The sequence below is a fragment of the Rhincodon typus genome, chromosome 23, assembly GCF_021869965.1.
Source record: "Rhincodon typus isolate 14 chromosome 23, sRhiTyp1.1, whole genome shotgun sequence".
Lineage (NCBI taxonomy): Eukaryota > Metazoa > Chordata > Chondrichthyes > Orectolobiformes > Rhincodontidae > Rhincodon > Rhincodon typus.
In genome coordinates, this window is record NC_063354.1 from 5,953,306 (window position 1) to 5,974,134 (window position 20,829).

The window sequence follows — 20,829 nt, forward strand, 5'->3', positions numbered from 1 at the left end:
ACCCTAAGATCATGATGGCTGTCTGAAGTATGTTAAGGCTGTGGATCTGCCTTACGTAGAGTCAGTCAAATCAGAACTGACTTTTCTTCCCAGAGGGTGCAACCAGTATTACTCCACCTTGGGCCTTAATTGGTGGTGGAATGGGTAGGAGGGCTATCCACTGGCCTTTCAACAATAGACCTACTTGGGCTGGAGACCAGAATATGCGGGGTCTTTATCCACCATTCTTCTGCTCATTAGGATACACTGTGTCACCAAACTCAGCACAAAGGGAGGATACAGATTCCACACACCAAACAACATCTGTTACACCATGATCTAGAACTTATGGAGCTGAATTTTTATCCTGGTAACTTGAAGTATTTTGCAGGTTAGAAATAAATCTTCAGCTTTTATTTTCACAAAGAGATTTCCTGCATCTATTTGCCTTTGTGGGAGAGAACGTAAGTTGACAAAGGGCCACAATAGTATCAAATATTCATGATCTATTGGTTCATTGAACTTTTTCATTCTATACCTTGATATGTTATTTTGAGAAGAATACTAACATGTTAAATAAAATAGTTGATTCAAGTTTTCTCAGCAATGACAATCAGAAAAACAACATATTGAATGCAAAGGATATAAAAGGGTATTGATCCTATGTAACTTATTCATGTCAGAAAATTAAACATTCATAATCTAGATAACAGCATTATAATGTTTAATGTAATGTTAAAAAATACAATAAACTGTAAATTACAGTAAAAGTGATGCCAAAGCACATCAGTGTTCATATTAATAATTTAGAAATTTATAGTAATTATTTACAAATAACCTAACTTACAAAATGTTCCTTGTTGGACCCAGAACAATGTTGAATGTTTATGACAAGGATTGGAAAAAGCAAGACAACTACAAAGTATTCCTTTTTCTGAAAGATGCAAATTTTCATGGTACATTTTGGAGTGAAGTTTTATCCAAGAGATATGAACAGAAAGGTGCTGATCTGTGCCCATAATTTGATCGCAGTTTCAATAATTTTAAAGATGGTAGAATTTGAAAAGTATTCATTTCCATTATCAGCATTCATCTTAACCTTTACAAAAAGATGAAACAAAAAAGGTTAGCTTCTGTCAAGTGATCAAACATGAAAGTGACCTATCTCAACTTGTCCACTGAATTTATTTTACATTATTCCTTCAGATGTTCTTTTTGTTGTTAAGTTGCCACCATTGACACCTTCATATGCAAGGATCAAGTACTGTGTGTTCCACACCATTCAATTTTACTGTTTATACTTAGTAAATTAAAAGTTGATGCATTTAAGAATATTATCATCATATTCAGATTGATTTTATTTGTTCCATTATTATAGAAGTATTTATATCCTGACTTAGCAAGTATGGAATTACTTTGTGCTAAGTGGAAAATAGCTTGATAAATCAGAGGACTTTTTGAATCGTCCTTTTGAATATCTAACTGTCCAGCAAACTAATGCTATGTGTTCTATGCTAAAGTAGTGAAAATAGAGTTTATCTCTGACAATCTAGTGGGTCATATGCTCCTATAAATGAGACATTTGAAAGAGCCAACGAACCAGCATGTTTAGAGAACTGGTGGGCAGCAACAACACCAGAACCAACAGCAGAAACTATTTATATTCATAAATTACATTAAAATACAAAAAACATCCCAAGACGGTTTGTCTCAGCACAGCTAAGACATTTATCCAAAGAAAGAAGGCAAAAGATCCAATCTTTTGAACATAACCACACAATGCAACTTAGTAGACCTTGGGAATTTACGGTGTGAGAAAGTATTTCTCATTTTTCTAAAATTTTGTTTTCTGTTCTTATTTAATGTAAGCTTTAAGACATCCCTGTGTAATTGGCATGACAGTGTTTTATTTCAATTAGATTGAATTTATGTACTCTTTGGGGACCATCTATCCTGTTTAAAATCTGGGATACCTGTAAATGTAAAATTTAACATCTGAACATACTTTTGATGACCCTTTGAAGATACTACTGCAAAAACTGACATGGGGACATGCATTTTCTTCAAAATATTGTCACTCTGTTTTAAGGCTTTATATCAAAAAATCCGACCATCAACTTAAAATACTGTATTAACTAACTGACTTACAGAACCTTCTTTCAAGATCGCTGGAAGCATTGTTTTGCCATGGTAACAGAAACTAAAATCAACTGTACTGAGATAAAACTTCTCTGACAAATGCTGAAGTCTGAGAGAACTACTGTTGATCCCTAAGCTTTTAATTGCTGAATTAAATTGTTGCTTAGTAATTTCTAAAAATGCAAAAATTTATGTAGCAAGAAAAATAGCTTTGATTTTTGATATTGTTTAGACTTTTTTGTGGTGACTGGACAACAGAGTACAATTTTTCTGATAAGTTACAGCCAGTTTGGAAGCTGAGAGAACGGTCCCAACTTTAAAGTGCACAGCTGTTATAAAATATAAAAGCCTGAATTTTGATGAAAAAAAATGTTGCTGAAGCTTTTCATTTGCACTCATCAGGACAAACACAAGAATGTCTAATTTCAAATGATTGCCGCATTCTAAATGTTTGGGAAACACTTGGTGAACAATCCTAATAGCTTCACTAACAAGCAATTTCAGATGATCAATGAGCTTGTCGCGTGGCTTATTTATGCTTGCTAAAAGCAACATGCTATGATATGCAAAAGGAATAATTTCCCCCCCACAGTGGTCGAAAACGCCCTCGACCGTATCTCTTGCATTTCCCACACTTCAGCCCTCACACCCCCTCGCTGCAATAACAACAAAGACAGAATTCCCCCCTGTCCTCACGTATCACCCCCTCAACCTCCGGATTCAATGCATCATTCTCCGCCACTTCCGCCACCTGCAATCTGACCCCACTACCAAGGATATATTTCCCTCCCCATCCTTATCTGCCTTCCAGAGGGACCGCTCTCTCTGCAACACCCTCATCTGCTCCACACTCCCCACTGGCCCCACCACCCCCGCCACCTTTCCCTGCAACCGCAGGAGGTGCTACACCTCCCCCTCACCTCCATCCCAGGCCCCAAGAAGACCTTCCACATTAAACAGATGTTTACCTGGACATCCGCTAATGTGGTATATTGTATTCACTGTTCCCGATGTGGCCTTCTCTACATCGGGGAAACCAAGCAGAGGCTTGGAGACCACTTTGTGGAGCACCGACGCTCAGTTCTTGACAAACGACAACACCTCCCAGTCGCGAACCATTTCAACTCCCCCTCCCACTCCTTGGACGACATGTCCATGCTGGGCCTCCTCCAGTGTCACAACGATGCCACCCAAAAACTGGAGGAACAGCACCTCATATTCTGCCTGGGAATCCTACAACCCAACGGTCTCAATGTGGACTTTACAAGCTTCAAAATCTTGGCACCCCTGATCTCATCCCAAGACCAGCACCCCCCTCATCCCCGCCTTCTTGACCTGTCCATCTTTTCTCCCACCTATCCGCCCCTCCCACCTCACTGACCAACCCCCACCCCCAATTCCTACCTGCACTCACCTCTACTAGCCTCATCCCCACCTCCTTGACCTGTACATCTTCCCTCCCACCTACCCCCTCCCTCCTCACTGACCAACCCCCATCCCAACTCCCTACCTACACTCACCTTTACTAGCTTCATCCCCACCTCCTTGACCTGTCCGTCTTCTCTCCACCTATCTGGTCCACTATCTACCTTCAATCACCGCCTCCCCCTCTGTCTATTTATTTCAGAGCCCCCTTCCCCTCCCCCATTTCTGAAGAAGGGTCCAGAGCCGAGACGTCAGCTTTCCAGCTCCTCTGATGCTGCCTGGCCTGCTGTGTTCATCTAGGTCCGCACCTTGTAATGGCTTTAGATTTGCCATTCTTGCATTTATCGCGATACATGCAAGATGAAAAATTTTGGCAACATGTTTCTTTATTCAACAATATTCATGTTCTGTGCTATCAAATCACTGTTTATGTAAAACACTCTAAATGTGAGTGGTGTGAAACACAATTAGAGAATGGTGTAAAATCATGAGGAACAAATTAAAACACTAAAAGTATGAAAGAAGTTGAGGGACTTTTGGCTAGTGGAAGAAAAATAGATGAAAGGTATTGGACTTCGAGGCTAAAAACTCCATGCCAGAAAGAACAAAAAATTGCTTGTGGATACTCCATGCTGTGTTCACAGCAGAATTTGAAGTGTGTCATCTCAAGAACATTCTAAGTTGATTGGCTGATGCGTATTGCTGTTTAAGAACTGATTCTTTGCAACAGACAGATTAAAATGGTAAAATTATGAAGTATTGAAAATGAGGAACAAATGAGTAGCTGCTAGCTTTCCTGAAAATACTGAGATATGTTAAATATTAGTAATTTTAATCATTAGTAATATTAAACATCAGTATTAGTAATCTTTTATTAATAATTGGTAAGCAGTGAAACTGTTGATCAGGCATTATAACATTGGTAAGATTTCTCAGCAATAGGAAGGCTAACTAGTAAATTAAGAAAACTGGAGGGCTGCTTCTACCTCAAAATATGTGTCCTGTGTGAAGGAACTCTATGACATTTTCCGTGTTCTGGATAACCATTTGCGTAGGACGTGTTGTCAGTTGCAGCAGATCAAGCTCTGAGTTTCAAAACTTGAGTATCAGCTGGCACCACTGTGGTGTCTCCATAAGGCTGAGAACTACATGGTTAGTAAGGTTATAGATGTGGTCACTCTGCAGTTTAAGATTATGCAGGGAGAGAAGGAATGGGTCAATACTAGATAATCAAAAAGGAATAGATGGGTAGTATAAGAATCCCCGAAGTGTAGCCAGAGATACATCGATATAATCATGGCGCCATGAGCAGTACAGCTCCATGTGTTGGTGGTACAAGGGAGACGAGCAATCCATAGTGATGGGTGATTCAAGAGCTGGGGGGAAAGATTGATGTTTCTGCTGCCACAGAAGTGAATCCGGAATGGTGTGTTGCCTCCCTGCTGCCAGGGTCGAAGATGTCACTGAGCGGTTGCGGGGCACCCTGAGGAAGGAGGAAAAACAACCTAGAGTTGTGGTCCACGTTAGAACCAATAGCAGATGGATCACATCCTTTTTTCCTACACAATTCTTGAGATTTTGGAACAGCTTTGGGGGAGTTAGGAACTGTACACACTTGCTGATTTGTATCTGAACAGAGTTAGTGCTGATTTCCATGTGAGGCATGTTGCAGCTGCTAGGTCTTAAAGTAACTCAATGCAGACATGGAAATCATTTATCAAGGGACAACTGCCAAGATGTACAAAATACTGAGAGATCGATAGCACTGGAATTAATGTTTTAACTTAATAGGTAGGATTAAAGCAAGGGGAAAAATGATAAAATCTGTAAGTTAGAATCTCTGTCCATACATGTGAATGCACAGAGTGTGGTAAACAAGACTGGTGAGTCGTAGACACAGATTGCTGAGTGAAAATACATTGTAGCTCAAGGGAAGGCAGGACTGGATGTTAAATAATCCTACATACACGGAAGACAGAAAAGGACAACAAAGGGATACGGTGACAGCGTTGATTAAGAAGACCTTTGCAGTGCTCGAGAAAGAGGATGACCCAGACAAAGCAAGGATCAATTCAGCTGGTGCTAAGGAACAAAAAAGATGTAATTACATTGCTCTGTAGTCTACAAGATGCAATGAACATGCCAGGGTAAGAATAATTAATTGTGAGAAAGCCAACTTCAATGGGGTAAGAATAGATCTGGGTCAAATAAACTGGAGTCAGAGACTGGCAGGTGAAACTATTGCCAAACAATAAATACTCTTATCTTCAAAGAAGACATGGTTAAAGCATAGTCAAAGCACATTCTCTCAAAAGGAAAAGGAAGACAGGAAAAACAAATTCAGAGTGCCCTGGACAACAAAATAGGTAAAATAATAATGATTTTAAAAAGTGTACTTGTCATCAAGGTTGAGAACCACAGTCTCAGAGAGATAGTGAAAACACGAGTGAGAAAAACAAATGAAAAAGAACAGGCAGCTGACATAAAAGGGAATCCCCTTCTTCTGTAGACTTGAAAGAACGAGTGCTGATGAAAAATGGGAGTTAGACAGAAACACAGGACATGACTGACTTACTAAATGAATATTTTGCATCCATCTTTACCAAGTACTGGGTGAAGGCAAATTTTCCAGAGCTGAGAGATGATCTTGCAAAAGCTGACTGGATGTAGATATTTGAACAAAAGTCACATCCCTTTATTTACACATGAAGAGTCCTCGACACTGATCCAACTCCCTCAGAGCGAGCTCTCAGAATGAACAGGATGTCTGATACTCCTGTTCTTACCTGTCAGCCAGCGCTCCCTGATTGTACCAGATTAACAGCCCCAATAAGGGAAGTCTTATTCTATGGAAACCACCTGGCTGACCTCATTACAGTCATTATATCCCTCCCCCTCTGAGTCCCAGGACGTAGGCCAGTTTTTTTTGTAGCTCCTCCTGGAGTGTTTTAGCACTGGGTCAGGTTCCTCCAACTCTGCCTCTGTCACGCACAGTAGCCTGGACTGTCTCGGAAGAAATTCATTCTCCTCTTCAGACTTCAAAGGCATCAAAGCCACCTGTGCCCATCTTAGATTCCAAGGTCTCTTCAATGCTTGACAAAGGAGGAGAACCCACAAGCTCCAGCCCAGCGGGAAAGGAGCTGGGCATGTTTTGTGCCCGTACTGTTTGAGTTTATAGCTTTCTTTTGGTACACGTGCTTGTTTAGGACAGTCACTCCCACCCAAACTTTCTATGTCACTGGACCTGAATTCGCGTTGAACATGCTTGTTACCGGTGCAGGGCCATTTCCATCAGTTCCTGCACCAAACTTCATCCCCTGAAGTAAACTGTCTGTTTTGCTTAGCAGAGTCTTGTGTCCATGCTGTTGATACTGTTTCACCCTGCCCACTAGGTCAAGGAAGATCAGATTTAACCTGGTGCAGAGTCTTCTTCCCATTAGCAACTCTACTGAGCTATCCTTATAGTTATATCGGGGTGGTCCTGGAATCAAATAGGAACGAGGGCAGTTTGGTTTCCAGTGAAGCTTTAGGCTGTTTCTTTAAGCCTGCCTTTAAAGTTGGACTGTCCTTTCTGCCAGACTGTTGGATGATGGATATAGTGGAGCTGTCCTTATATGTTGAATACCATTTGACTTCAGGAAATGCTCAAATTCCTTGTTGGTAAATGATGGCCTGTTATCTGTGACCAACACCTCTGGGTATTTAATTTGGATTTCACTTAGGCAGCCATTTTCTAAGCGAAAAGTGTTGAACCAATCTAGTTGAATCTTTCTCAACTAATTTTACCCCATCAAGCTTAGGGCCAAGTCTTTTACTATAATCACTGGTAACTGAACCAGCTGCTTCTCACAAGAGAGCGGATCCGAAGTTATACCTTTAATTTGTAAAGGTTCCCTATTATAGATTCTCAGTCTAACCGAGGTCATGTGCAAACTTAACTGTTGGAGTCCACAGCAAATTTTGTTAAAGACTGGTTCATCAATCACTGAAACGGCCATGCTGGTATTGACCTTCATTAGAATTATTTAACCAGATGTTTATTTTGGTTCTGATTTGGATGTTGTTAAGCAGTTTAACTGTTCCAAACCAGAGATATGTTGACTTTCCAGAGTATGCACTCTCCTTGATACCTACGAGTTCTCTTGCTGTATTTAGATCTCCATGGGACTCTTTTGCTGTCACGAGTCCACATACCGGCAGCAACTACAATGGCTTGCCAGCCTGGATCCCAAAGAAAATCTTAACCATTTGACTGAGGCTTGGTTTTGTTTTGGGGTTTTGCTGTGGGTTGACATTAGAGTCCCTCTGTTCAGGAAATGTCCTGAGTGTGGCTGTGTAATTGCTTTCACTCAATTGGTGTTCCCCGAGCTCAGCCAGACTTGTGAGCATGTCCATTTCCATATGGTCCACTTGTTGCATTTTCCAATGGTAAAGTCAGTTGTACTACCTGATTGAAGTCCAGTTGGGCTTCAACTAGTAGGTGCTTTTGCATGGTTACATCATTAATCCCACATACCAAACAGTCACTCAGTATCTCATTATGAGTTAAACCAAAGTCACATGCTTCTGCCAGTTATCTTAATCTAGTCAAAAATCCCAATACGGATTTCTGTGGTTCTCAAACTGCCAAATAAAACCGATAACGTCTCGGAATTAGAGGAGACTTGGGGTCTTAATATTCCTTAACAAAATCGGTCAACTCTTGAAAGGTTTTAGTATTTGGTGCCTCAGTGAAAGTTAGGCTCCTAATAACCGAAAAACTGCAGTCCACAAGTTTTCAAGCAAATTGCACGTTGCTTTTCATCTGCTCCAATGTCATTTGCCCGGAAAAAAAAAATATTCTTTCCACATACTGGGCCCAGTCTTTGATGGCAAAATCAAACGAGTCAAGCTTTCCAAATAATGGCATGATGCCAGGAATGCTTACCCCAACTCAAAGATGACTATTGCGAGTGAATTTCTTCAGGACCGTGTTTTACTCTCATCGTCTCTGAAATAACTCCACAGTGGCCGGTATCCCCTCACCTAGTCACTCTTTATTTACATGTGGATAGTCCTTGACACTTACCCACTTTCCTCAAAGCTAGATCTTAGAGTGAACAGAACCTCTGACTCTCCTGATTATGTCTGTCAACTCGGTTAACAGCCCCAATCAGCGAACTCAAATTCTATGAGGTCGACCTGACTGACCTTGTTACAATGACTGCACAATCTCTTTTTATATTACTAGGTAGCTTACTCTCAATTTACATCTCCACCCCCCACCCACCACCCCCACTTATGGCTTTTTTTAGTTCTCCTCTGCTAATTTTTAAAGGCTTCCCAATCCTCTGGCTTCCCACTAGTCTTCACCACATTGTATGCTTTTTCTTTTACTTTTTTGCTGTCCCTGACTTCCCTTGTCAGCCATGGCTGTCTCATTCTCTCCTTAGTATGTTTCTTCTTCCTTGGGATAAAATTCTACAGTGCCTCCCAAATTACCCCCAGAAACCCCTGCCATTGCTATTTCATTGTTTTCCCTGCTAGCGTCACTTTCGAATTAACTTTGGCCAGCTTCTTTCTTGTATCTTTGTTGTTACTTTTACTTAATAGTCATACCATTACATCTGATTCCAGTCTCAAACTGCAGGATGAATTTTATCCTGTTATGGCCACTTCCCCCGGGGGGGTTCCTTCACATTAAACTCCCTAATCAAGTCTGCCTCATTACACATCACCAAATCCAGACTCAGCTGTTTCCTACTGGGCTCTACCACAAGCTGCACGAAAAAAAAGCATCTTGTAGACATTCCATGAATTCCTTTTCTTTGTGTTTTGAGGGAGGCCAGATCTTTGAAAGTGAAGAATTGGTATCCGTTATAAAAGAGCCAAAGTCTGAATGAAATATGATGAGCCATAGTGTCTGTAACGTCTCTGAGGATTGCTGAGAAAATTGTGGAATCTGTTTTCACCGCATTTGCCTTTTAATGTGGGATGTTTGATCACTGTTTGTCTGCTGACTCAAGTTTAAATCATACCACTTCTAATTATTAAAGTATAAATCAATGCTCAAAATAGATGGAAATGGCAGGCAAATTCATCACTGGAAGCCACTAAAATGCCCATGAAAATTCAATCATCAGAATATTCAAATTGGGAGCACAGTAGGTCATTTGGACCCTTTTGAGCCATGGTGGATCTTACTGTGGTCTGAACTCCGCCATCCGACCTATACATCCCTGGCAATGTCTTTAACCCATTTAGCCAAAAGTTTCCTGTGTAAGTACAAGAGACAGAATCAGAATCTTCCACAAACAGACTGATTCTCTCTTGCATCTACTGTTGATAGGTTTACTTTGGGTGTGTTAGCAGATGGCAAAGCTGAAAGTAGCAGATCCTTTTAAGTCTGGAGGTAATAGAGTCACAGGGTATGGGAAGCAAAGCTGGTTGGGTCAGAGATGGGGAGGGATGCTGCCATGTTCTGGGTCTCAAACGTGAGGCTGATGGACTGGAGGCTGGGTGCAAAGGACGGTTGAGAGTGGGGGGGGTCTGCAAAGGGGAGTGGAATCTTTGCAGGGAGAGTGAGGGATCTGCATCGGGGGAGAGTCCATAAAAGCAAATCAGATCTGCAAAGGGGAGAGAAGGTCACCAAAGGAGAGAGAGCAGTTTTAAACTTTACAGTAAAGGAATACTCAACTCATTGAGAACCAGGAAAATTGAGGTAATTAATTCCTTGCAAATATATGTGGAATCTCTAGCATGAGTCTGCAGCAGTTCAGGAGCTGTTCTTTGGGACAAAGTATTTTTCATAGATATATTTATATGTTGTCATACCTCAAAGCGTTTCTTATCCTGTGAATTACTTGTTATATTGACTGTGTTAAAAATAAACATGCAACTGTTCAGCTGGGATCTCATCAGTCTGCAGAAGATGAATTTAAGGTATTGGCTTTTTGTGTATAGAACTATATATAAGTTTATTTTTTAACAAAAATATTGCCCCAGCAAATGCCAGCTATCTTGTGCCAATTTTAAATACAGCAAACTTTATTTTAAGTGACACCTTATGAACTGGCAGTTTCAATAAACTGGTAAAAAATTATTTACCTCAAGTACTGGAAGTTTACTGTATTATCGCAATCTCCGCGATATCCAAGTAGTCAATTGAGGCTGCAATGAGAAAGCTCTCTGCTGGTAAGTTTTATTTAAGGCAAATTTGCATTAGTATTTCAGTGATTTATGTTGTAAATAAAGTATAGCAATGATGTGTACATCCCCTGCATTATATTTCTATTACATAGTGTGTGCGCTTACATTGATTATGTGGACCTCTTGATCAACCAAAATATTCGATCAACTGGTACACTCCCGGTCCCATAGGTGCTGGTTACTAAAATGTTTGCTGTACTCAGAAATTGTGTCAACGAAATAAATGCTTTTTTTTTTCTGTGTTGTGGGTTTCAGTTTAGGGGAGCAATTATGAGTATTAAAGATATTGATAAATTCTTCTAATTCTGCCTTTGTGTGAGTCCAGATCCCCCATATGTCATCACAAATACAGAAGGTAGTGTTACTACATGATCATCAATGAAGGATTCAGTGAAATTAAAAAAGGAACTGCTGAAACTCAAAAGTTGCCCCCAAAAATCAAAAAGTAAACTCTCCGAAAGTCTCAAAAAGAGTCTTTTAGAAGTGGAAACATCTGATTTTGAGAACTTAAATGTTTTATACGGTAGATTGTTACCCTTTGCTGACTCTTGTAAAGTTCATTTTGCTTACTTATAACCATGGAGTCTCGTGGTTTTATTCTCTTAGTAACTGCCTAGGATTCCAAACTTTAGTTACTTTAAACAAAAACTGTTCCTGTTCCCTAACCAGATCACAATTTAATTTGCAGTCTTGTCCAGGGTCATAACAAGCGGCTGTTTCACAATTGCACTCTTTGTATTCAATTTTAAAATTATCCCAATGAAATTTTGTCTGCTGTTCGACTGATTTAATTTAATTTAATATTTGTCGTATTCTATATTTCTTGGCCATTTTCCACCATAGCAACTTACTCTGTTGATTGAATAAAATTTTTTTTGTTTTCTTTCTCCAGTACAGAATTGGTCAGCTGTACATGATCAGCAAGCACAGCCATGAGCAGAGTGACAGAGGAGAGGGTGTGGAGGTCGTGCAGAATGAGCCTTACGAGGATCCTACACATGGCAATGGACAGTATACAGAAAAGAGAGTTTACCTCAACAGGTGAATGCAGACTGTGAGATTGTGAACTGAAATGGTGCTAGCTCTAGCCTGCTTTTTAGTCAGAATACTTATTTATATTTTCCATTGATTAAAAATCCTACAAGCCCTTAATGTTTTATAATGTATTTGTCCTATTAGTTATTTGAACAAAACACTAATTAGATTCAGTACAATATTTGTGGAAATGAAGGCCATGTTACGTCAAAAGTGTTTCCATTAAATGTACTAATTTTAGGACCTCTGTATGTGCTTCTGAGAGAATAGAACATTACTGGTTTCGTTTTATAGGTATGTTACAAATCACTTTCTGTTTGAAGGGACATGCAGGTGAACTGGTGACGGACATTTGCAGTGTTATTCTGAAATACATCACCATGTTGTCTGTAATATTGGTGGGCCTTGGTGCACTAAAAACTGATTTTTCTTCCATGTGTCTTTGGCCTAAATTCTTCTCTAAATTTGTACAATTGAAGTTGGAAATTTGTAGAGTATGAAGGACCGTTGAGCCCCATTGTATCTTGTAACAAATTGGCACAGAAATCACCTATAATTTGCCTTTTCCTTCCTGGCTGACTGGTATTTTCTGACACTGTTATTATGGCAGTATCTTTCTTCATTGTCATCATCTGAGCTCTTCTGACAGAAAAACTTTGAAAATGTGTCAAATTGAACTGATTCAACCTCTGTTCTCATATAATGATGTTAATTTGAGTCTGAACTTCCAGCTTCCTCATCATTGTTTGCAAAAATAACTATAATCAGATCATCCAGAATCCACTGAATGGTGGAAGAGGTTCAGAGGTCTACGTCTGTTCCAATTTTCCAGAGACCACATTATTCTACATCTGTAATCTGTTGTTGTCTTGCTTTTGTTGAACGTGCTATAGTTCCCAGGGGTAATCATTTTCTTCCTAGAGCATTTTGTAAAACGGTACGGTGTAAGACAAGATGCAATCTCCATATTTTGGAGGCATCCTGAAATAACACTTTCTTCAAAAAGACCCATGTTAACATGAAGCTTTCCAAAATTAACATGAAAATGCATTGTGCATCTCAAAAATGATTTAACATGATTGAGTTATTTCAAATTGCAGAAATATTAAATACATTGAACTGGATTTCAAGGAGAGCTGCACTGAAACGATTGATGTGATATGGATCTGACTTTGGTATATGGTAGAGATGGCAGTCTTGTGGCATCATTTCTTGTAGGTCAATCTGCATATCTGTGACAACAAGGTGCAGGGCTGGATGAACACAGCAGGCCAAGCAGCATCATAGGAGCAGAGAGGCTGATGGCCTGCTGTGTTCATCCAGCCCTGCACCTTGTTGTCTCGGATTCTCCAGCATCTGCAGTTCCTACTATCTCTGCATATCTGTCTTGCTCTTAAAACAATTAGATTTTACAGCTCTGCTCTTAAGTGGTGGGGGTTTGACATTTAAAGAATAAGATTATTGCAGTGGTTTCTTGCTTTTGACATTACAGCAAGATACAAGAAGTCAAACAGCTGTAACTAAACATGCCTGATTCATATGTATATATTTGATTAAATTTCTTGAGAGCTGCATTGTCAGTTTTTACACAGTACTAAATGCAAGAAGAAAAGAGAAATCTTTGGTACATTTTAGCACAATATGTCATTAAGTGTTGTGTAAGAAAAATGACTTCCAAATAAGTACATTAAGCATTTTAAAAATCAAGCTATATGTATTTCAGAATTTTCTTTCAAAGCTTGACAACTACCCAATGCCTATTCCTTGATGCGAGATACTTTCCACAAATTCAATTTGCTTTCTCCTTGAAAGGAAAAGAAAATGGTGCATTGATCTATTAATATATCACAGTTGGCAAGCTTTGTGGATTCAGCATATGTCATAGTGTTTAATAATGCCGTCTGTGGTGCACAATGCACAACAATGTGAGGTAACTATGCACAATTCACAATCTGGGGCTAAGGTCTACTGAGCACAGAGTGCTCTATTATACGGGTTCATGAGCATTGACAATTACACTGTGCGTAGGGCTAATTAAGGTTTCTGTTGATAAGCCATCAAAGTACCTGGTGCCCCAGGTTTACCGACCTATAGTAAACAGGGAGACCATTCCAAATGTTGAGGACTGCATAGCTCTTTGCTCTGTATTCTTTATTGCAGGATTTAGAGCAGTAGAACTACAACAGTAAATCCCCAATACATTTGTGCTTTTGGGATGTCAGCATGTGACATCGTTTGCAGAACACTGGCCTCTGAATTACAAGGTGCTTGGTTCAAGTCCCCTCCTCTACAGCACTAAAATTAAGGCTGACACTGTAGTACCATACCGAGGGAACACTGTGTCGTCAAAGATGCCAACTTTTGGATGAGAAGATAAGCTGAAACCCCATCTGCCTACTAAGCGTATAATGCTATTTCATAGAGGAGCTGGAGAATTTTCCCTTTGGCCCTACAATATTTATCCCTCAATCAATATCACACTGGTCATTATCACTTGCAGTTTAAGGGAGTATTCCAAGTGCAAATTGGCTGCTGCATTTCCTACATCACAACTATACTTCAAAAAATACTTCATTGACTTAGAGGACTTCGAGATATTAGTTGGTTGTGAACGTGCTGTATAAATACAAATCTTCTTTCATTTTACAATAAAGCATCACTTTATAAATATCTGTCATCCTCAAGACCTCTGTGCTCCTGATAGAACAGTTCCATAGAGTCAGTTGCAAATAACTCCAGATTTATTCCAATGCACAGTAGCTTAGAAATTGGGCTGGGGCTATTTTTGAACAAATAATCAACATACCTCAGGTCTCCTCACCCCACTCCCACCCATGCCAGAATGGTGAAACCCATGCCTGGCGTGATATGTCTTTGAACTTAATTTTAATAATGCCAGCATAATATGAACTACTTGATGATAAAGATGATGTGGAGGCCAGTGTTGAACTGGGGTGGACAAAGTCAGAAGTTACATGATACCAGGTTATAGTCCGACAGGTTTATTTGAAATCACAAGCTTTCAGATCCTGCTCCTTCTTAAGGTGGAGTCCACCTGACGAGAGGGCAGCCTCTGAGAGCTTGTGATTTTAAATAAACCAGTTGGACTTTAACCTGGTGTCATGTGACTTCTGACCTTGACGATAAAGAGATTAAGTATGGGCTGGTTGCTAGTGTTGCTGATTTATCCTGCATATTAATATTTAACATCAACACAAAATAGTCTTTTATTTCTGCAGTTGATTCCAATCGTTGTTAGTTCTCTTGTGTCAGAAATAAGTATCTTCTGAAGGGACTTGGAATATATCCTGATATATTTATTCCTGTTACCTCAGCCATAGAGATGCAATACCGTGGTTCAGGAAAGCAGTTCATGTCGAAATAAACTTTATTGTGAGTTACTTACAGTAAAAAGTGATTTCTTGAGAAGGAATGACTTTCTGAATGGCCGCTAGACTCTTAAGTTTATCATTTGTTGAAAAGTGACAAAGTATTCCAGTCAGAGATGTGATTCAAGAAATTAATCACTTTCAGAAAGCAGGTTATTTTCCCCCCTGCAGCACCCACCATGTGCTTTGTTGTTTTGATGCAATTATTTCCATTGTTCACAATGAATAACCTTTGGTACTGTCAGGCCTTATTGTGAATAGCAGTGCTCACTTGGCATGGATTAGTGTAACCAAGAGGTGACGCGAACTGATATTGCTTTTATCTGACCAAATAAATGGCAGACTGCTGTAAAATCACAGAAAGTTTCTTAAAGTCCCACCCCACCAATTGTAGCATCCAGTTATTTCTTAAATGATTCTAGGGTTTTTATCTCCCACACTCAATCCAGACCACTACCTAATGTGTGACTTGAGTGGGACAAGTGTTAGGGGATGAGCCAAATTCACTGGAATGAGAGGTTGGCGTGAAAATCTGTAACTGAACAGTGGGCCACCTTCAAAGAGGAGATGGTTCGGGTACAGTCAAGGTGTATTGCCTCAACTAGGAAAGGTAAGGCAAATGAATCCAGAGATCACTAGATGACAAAGGAGATATAAATTAAGGTAAACAAGAACAAGTGCACTTATGACAGCTGAATTGCAATTGGAGCAAATGTGATGCAAGGTAAAATCTTTCACACAACAAGTAGTTAGGGTGTAGAACACATTGCTGGGAAGTGAGGGAATAAAGAGTGTATCGGATGATTATTTGGGTAGAAATAAAATGCAAGGATTTGGGGACAAAGCAGGAAATAGGCATTGAAGGGCTGGCGCAGACATGTTGGATCAAATGCCGTAACAGATCTATGATTCTGTGTCGTGCGGAAAGTAGTTTCTGATCTCAGTCCAAAAGTTACATTCTATTAATTTGAATCTGCTTCCTTGTTTTCACTTCTGCAATTTAATTTAGTATAATGTTCTGAATTTATTTCTTCTACCTTTTAACAATCATATCAATATCTCATTTCACTGTTATGAGGACTCCTTTGTAGGCTGAACAGCCTAAGGTTTTGCTACCTTTTCTCATAACTAAAACTCAGACATTAGGTCTCAGGAATTTTTTTACCATACGTCCAAAGTTAGCAAGCCTCCCATATTTCTTAGAAAGCAGAACAGCTGCAATATTCAGTGTGATCTGGCCAGGGTACTATACAGTTTGATAATGACATTCCGAAACTTTCATTCAACTGTTTGTTTATATTGGCATCTAGCATGTAGTATAATTTTCCCAGTGAACAAGCCTTCTCTTTGTGAATCCGCCTCTGTATGGACATACGCCTACCATAAATGAATTTTGTGCTTTTTTTCAGGAAGAAAAATCAAGTTTAATGCTATTTCAATTTCTCAATCTGAACTTCGTCCAAAATATAATTCAAGTTTTAAATTTCTCCTCTACGACTTAAACAATAGCTTCCTACTGCCACTTGTAATTTTGGAGTTCTTAGTATTTTTGACATTATTTCTTTCTGCGGTATTCTTATACTGCTGATTTCACACTTTTTATTAGTTCTCTAACTCTTATATGGTCTATTGTTTCATTACATGCTTCAAATAACTTTTCCTCCTCCACCTATATGGTGGAACAGAATGCCAACGGTGCGATGACTGCCCTGACAGCCTCAGACACACCTGTTCCCTTGGTCACTGCTGCAGATGTCAGATCGGCCTTCCTGGGAATCAAACCAAGGAAAGCAATGGACCCGGACCATGTCCCCAGCCGAGCACTCAGATCCTGTGTGGACCAATTGGCGGAGGTATTCACCGACATCTTCAACCACTCCCTTCCACAAGCCGAACTCCTCACCTGCTTCAAGAAGACCGCCATCATCCCCGTACCTAAGAAAACACATGCAATGTGCCTTGATGACTGCCCAGCAGCTCTGACCTCAGTAATCATGAAGTACTTTGAGAGGCTGGTCATGGCCCACATCAACTTTAGTCTCCCAGCCTGCCTCGATCCCCTGCAATTTGTTTACCGATGTAACGGGTCCACAGTTGATGCCATATCCCTAGCCTTGCACTCATCCCTGGAACATCCGGACAACAGGAAACCTACATCAGACTCCTGCTCAACCTCCTTTATTCATTCACGGGATAAGAACATAAGAACTAGGAGCAGGAGTAGGCCATCTTGCCCCTTGAGCCTGCCCCGCCATTTAATAAGATCATGGCTGATCTTTTTGAGACTCAGCTCCACCTACTCGCCCACTCACCATAACTCTTAATTCCTTTACTGTTCAAAAATTTACCTAGCCTTGCTTTAAAAACATCCAGTGAGGTAGCTTCAACCGCTTCACTGGGCAGGGAATTCCACAGATCCACAACCCTTTGGGTGAAGAAGTTCCTCCTGACCTCAGTCCTACATCTGCTTCCCTTTATTTTGAGGCGATGCCCTCTAGTCCTAGTTTCACCTGCGAGTGGAAACAACCTCCCTGCCTCCACTTTATCTATTCCCTTCATAATCTTAAGTGTTTCTATAAGATCTCCCCTCATTCTTCTGAATTCCAATGAGTATAATCCCAGTCTACTCAGTCTCTCCTCATAATCCAGCCCTCTCAACTCTGAAATCAACCGAGTGAATCTCCTCTGCACCCCCTCCAGTGCTAGTATATCTCTTCTCAAGTAAGGAGACCAAAACTGCACACAATGCTCCAGGTGTGGCCTCACCAGGACTCTATACAGCTGCAGAATAGCCTCCCTGTTTTTAAACTCCATCCCTCGAGCAATGGCAGACAAAATTCCATTTGCCTTTTTAATTACCTGCTGTACCTGCAATCCCACCTTCAGCGATTCATGCACAAGGACACCCAAGTCCCTCTGCACAGCAGCGTGCTGCAATTTTTTACCATTTAAAACATAGTCCATTTTGCTGTTATTCCTACCAAAATGGATGACCTCACACTTATCAACATTGTACTCCATCTGCCAGACCTTTGCCCACTCACTTAGACTATCTATATCCCTCTGCAGACTTTCAGTGTCTTCTGCACACTTTGCTCTACCACTCACCTTAGTGTCATCTGCAAATTTTGCCACACCACACTTAGTCCCCAACTCCAAATCATCTATGTAAATTGTAAACAATTGCGGTCCCAACACTGATCCCTGAGGCACACCACTGCGATAACCCTCACCCTAACCCTAACCCTATCGCACCACTGACCGCCAATCAGAAAAACACCCATTTACCCCTACTCTTTGCTTTCTACTGGTCAACCAATCCTCTATCCATACCAATACATTACCTGTAATACCGTGCAACTTTGTCTTGTGTAGCAGCCTTTGGTATGGCACCTTGTCAAATGCCTTCTGGAAATCCAGATGCACCACATCCACAGGTTCCCCATTGTCCACCATGCAAGTAATGTCCTCAAAGAATTCCACCAAATTAGTTAAACATGGCCTACCCTTCATGAACCCATGCTGGGTGTTCCCAATGGGACAATTTGTATCCAGATGTCTTGCTATTTCTTCCTTAATGATAGATTCAAGCATTTTCTCCACGACCGAAGTTAAGCTCACTGGCCTATAGTTACCTGCTTTTTGTCTACTTCCATTTTTAAACAGTGGCGTCACATTGGCTGTTTTCCAATCTGCGGGAACCATCCCAGAGTCCAGTGAATTTTGGTAAATAATTACTAGTGCATTTGCTATTTCCCCCATCACCTCTTTTAGACCCTGGGATGCATTTTATCAGGGCCAGGAGACTTGTCTACCATTAGCCCCATTAGCTTGCTCAGCACTGCCTCCTTAGTGATAATGATAGATGAGGGATGAGGGCATCACTGGCCAGGCAGCATTTATTGCCCATCCCTAACTGCCCAGAGGGTGGGTCTGGAGTCACATGTAGTCCAGACCAGGTAAGGATGGCAGTTTCCTTTCCTAAAGGACATCAGTGAACCAGATGGGTTTTTCCCTCTGACAATCAACAATGGATTCAGGGCCATCATTAGATTCTTAATTCCAGATATTTATTGAACTCAAATTCCACCATTTGCCAAGGCAGGATTCGAACCTGGGTCCCCAGAACACTGTCTGGGTCCCTGGATTAATAGTCTAGCGATAATACCACTAGGCCATCGCCTCACCTTCAACACCATTATCCCCTCCAGACTGATCTCAAAACTCCGTGATCTTGGTCTCGGCTCTGCCCTTTGCAATGGGATCTCAGCTTTCTGAACCACAGAGCGCAATCAGGGAAGATAGGTAACTGCACCTCCTCCACAATAACACTCAACACTGGAGCCTCCTACTGTACTCCCTTTACACCTACAAGTGTGTTGCCAAATTTTGAACAAAAGCCATCTACAAGTTCGCTGATGACACCACCATAATGGGACAGATATCTAACAATGACAAGTCAGAATACAGAAGGGAGATAGAGAGCTTGGTGATATGGTGCAATAAGAACAACTTCTCTCTCAACATTGGCAAAACTAAAGAACTGATCATTGACTTCAGAAAGAAAGGAGAACACGCCCCAACCTACATCAGCTGAACTGAGTTTGAGAGGATGAAGAGCATCGAGTTCCTCAGAGTGCCGATAACCAACAACCTGTCCTGGACTTCCCATGTAGACGCGACAGTCAAGAAGGCACAACAATGCCTGTTCTTCCTCAGGCAGCTCAGGAAATTTGGCGTGTCCACAAGGACCCTCGCCAACTTCTACAGCTGCACCATTGAAAGCATACTGTCCGGGTACATAATGGCCTAGTACGGCAACTGCTCTGCCCAGGACCATAAGAAACTATAGAAATGATGTGTGCAGCCCAGACTGTCACGGAAGCCAACCTTCCATCCACGGATTCCAATTACACAGCTCTGCCAATATCATCAAAGACCCATCACACCCTGGTAATGATCTCCTACAACCTCTTATATCAGGCAGGAGATACAGAACCCTGAACACAGGCACCAGCAGGTTCAGGAAAGCTTCTTCCAGCCGTTATTAGACTGATGAATAGACTTTCTAACCTTGAATAATGCTGATCTTGCGAACATTGATCTCGCTTAGCGCACGCCCTGTGCAATGCAACCTGTATGCCTCTGTCTAAGTCTTTTTACAACCTCTTTGCTTATTGTGATCTGCCTGTATTGCTTGTAAATAAAACGTTTCACTGTACTTTGGTACACGTAACAATAAATCAATCAATCAATCAATCCCACCGTGTACCCCAAAGTTTCATTCTTGACCCTGCCTTACACATTATTCTTCAATAAATCCTGTACAGGTATAGACTTGTTTTCACATTTTCCAGCCCATACTTTTCTTTGCTTGGCTATTAATTTTCCATGCTGCCTTGAATCCACAATCAATGTCAGATTTTTCAGCCATTATTCCCTTACCCATTGATAATTACTGTAAAAGCTTCATTGTGCTGCTTTCCCCCTCATTATTTTTACTTTGGTTCATTCTGACCAATTTTCCATTGAAATATTTGACTGATTTGCATTGAAGTAGAACCAGACAGGATCATATGTGGAGGCAAAGACAGGAAAGGTCTGCATAAATTTTTGCAAGATTAACATCAACAGAGCTTGTGTAAGCCTTGATGTGTTTCACTGACAGACTGCT

The 20,829-nt window shown here is 40.7% G+C and overlaps 1 protein-coding gene across 1 annotated transcript in view; it reads left to right on the forward strand.

The window, feature by feature from the left end:
- The window catches only part of LOC109929767 (phosphatidylinositol transfer protein cytoplasmic 1a), a 224,401-nt gene that overhangs the window by 56,460 nt on the left and 147,112 nt on the right, over positions 1 to 20,829 (forward strand). Inside the window, exon 2 of the mRNA XM_048611083.1 lies at positions 11,624 to 11,772. Within this exon, the coding sequence (XP_048467040.1) occupies positions 11,624 to 11,772 (149 nt within the window). The remainder of the gene's footprint in view (positions 1 to 11,623; positions 11,773 to 20,829) is intronic.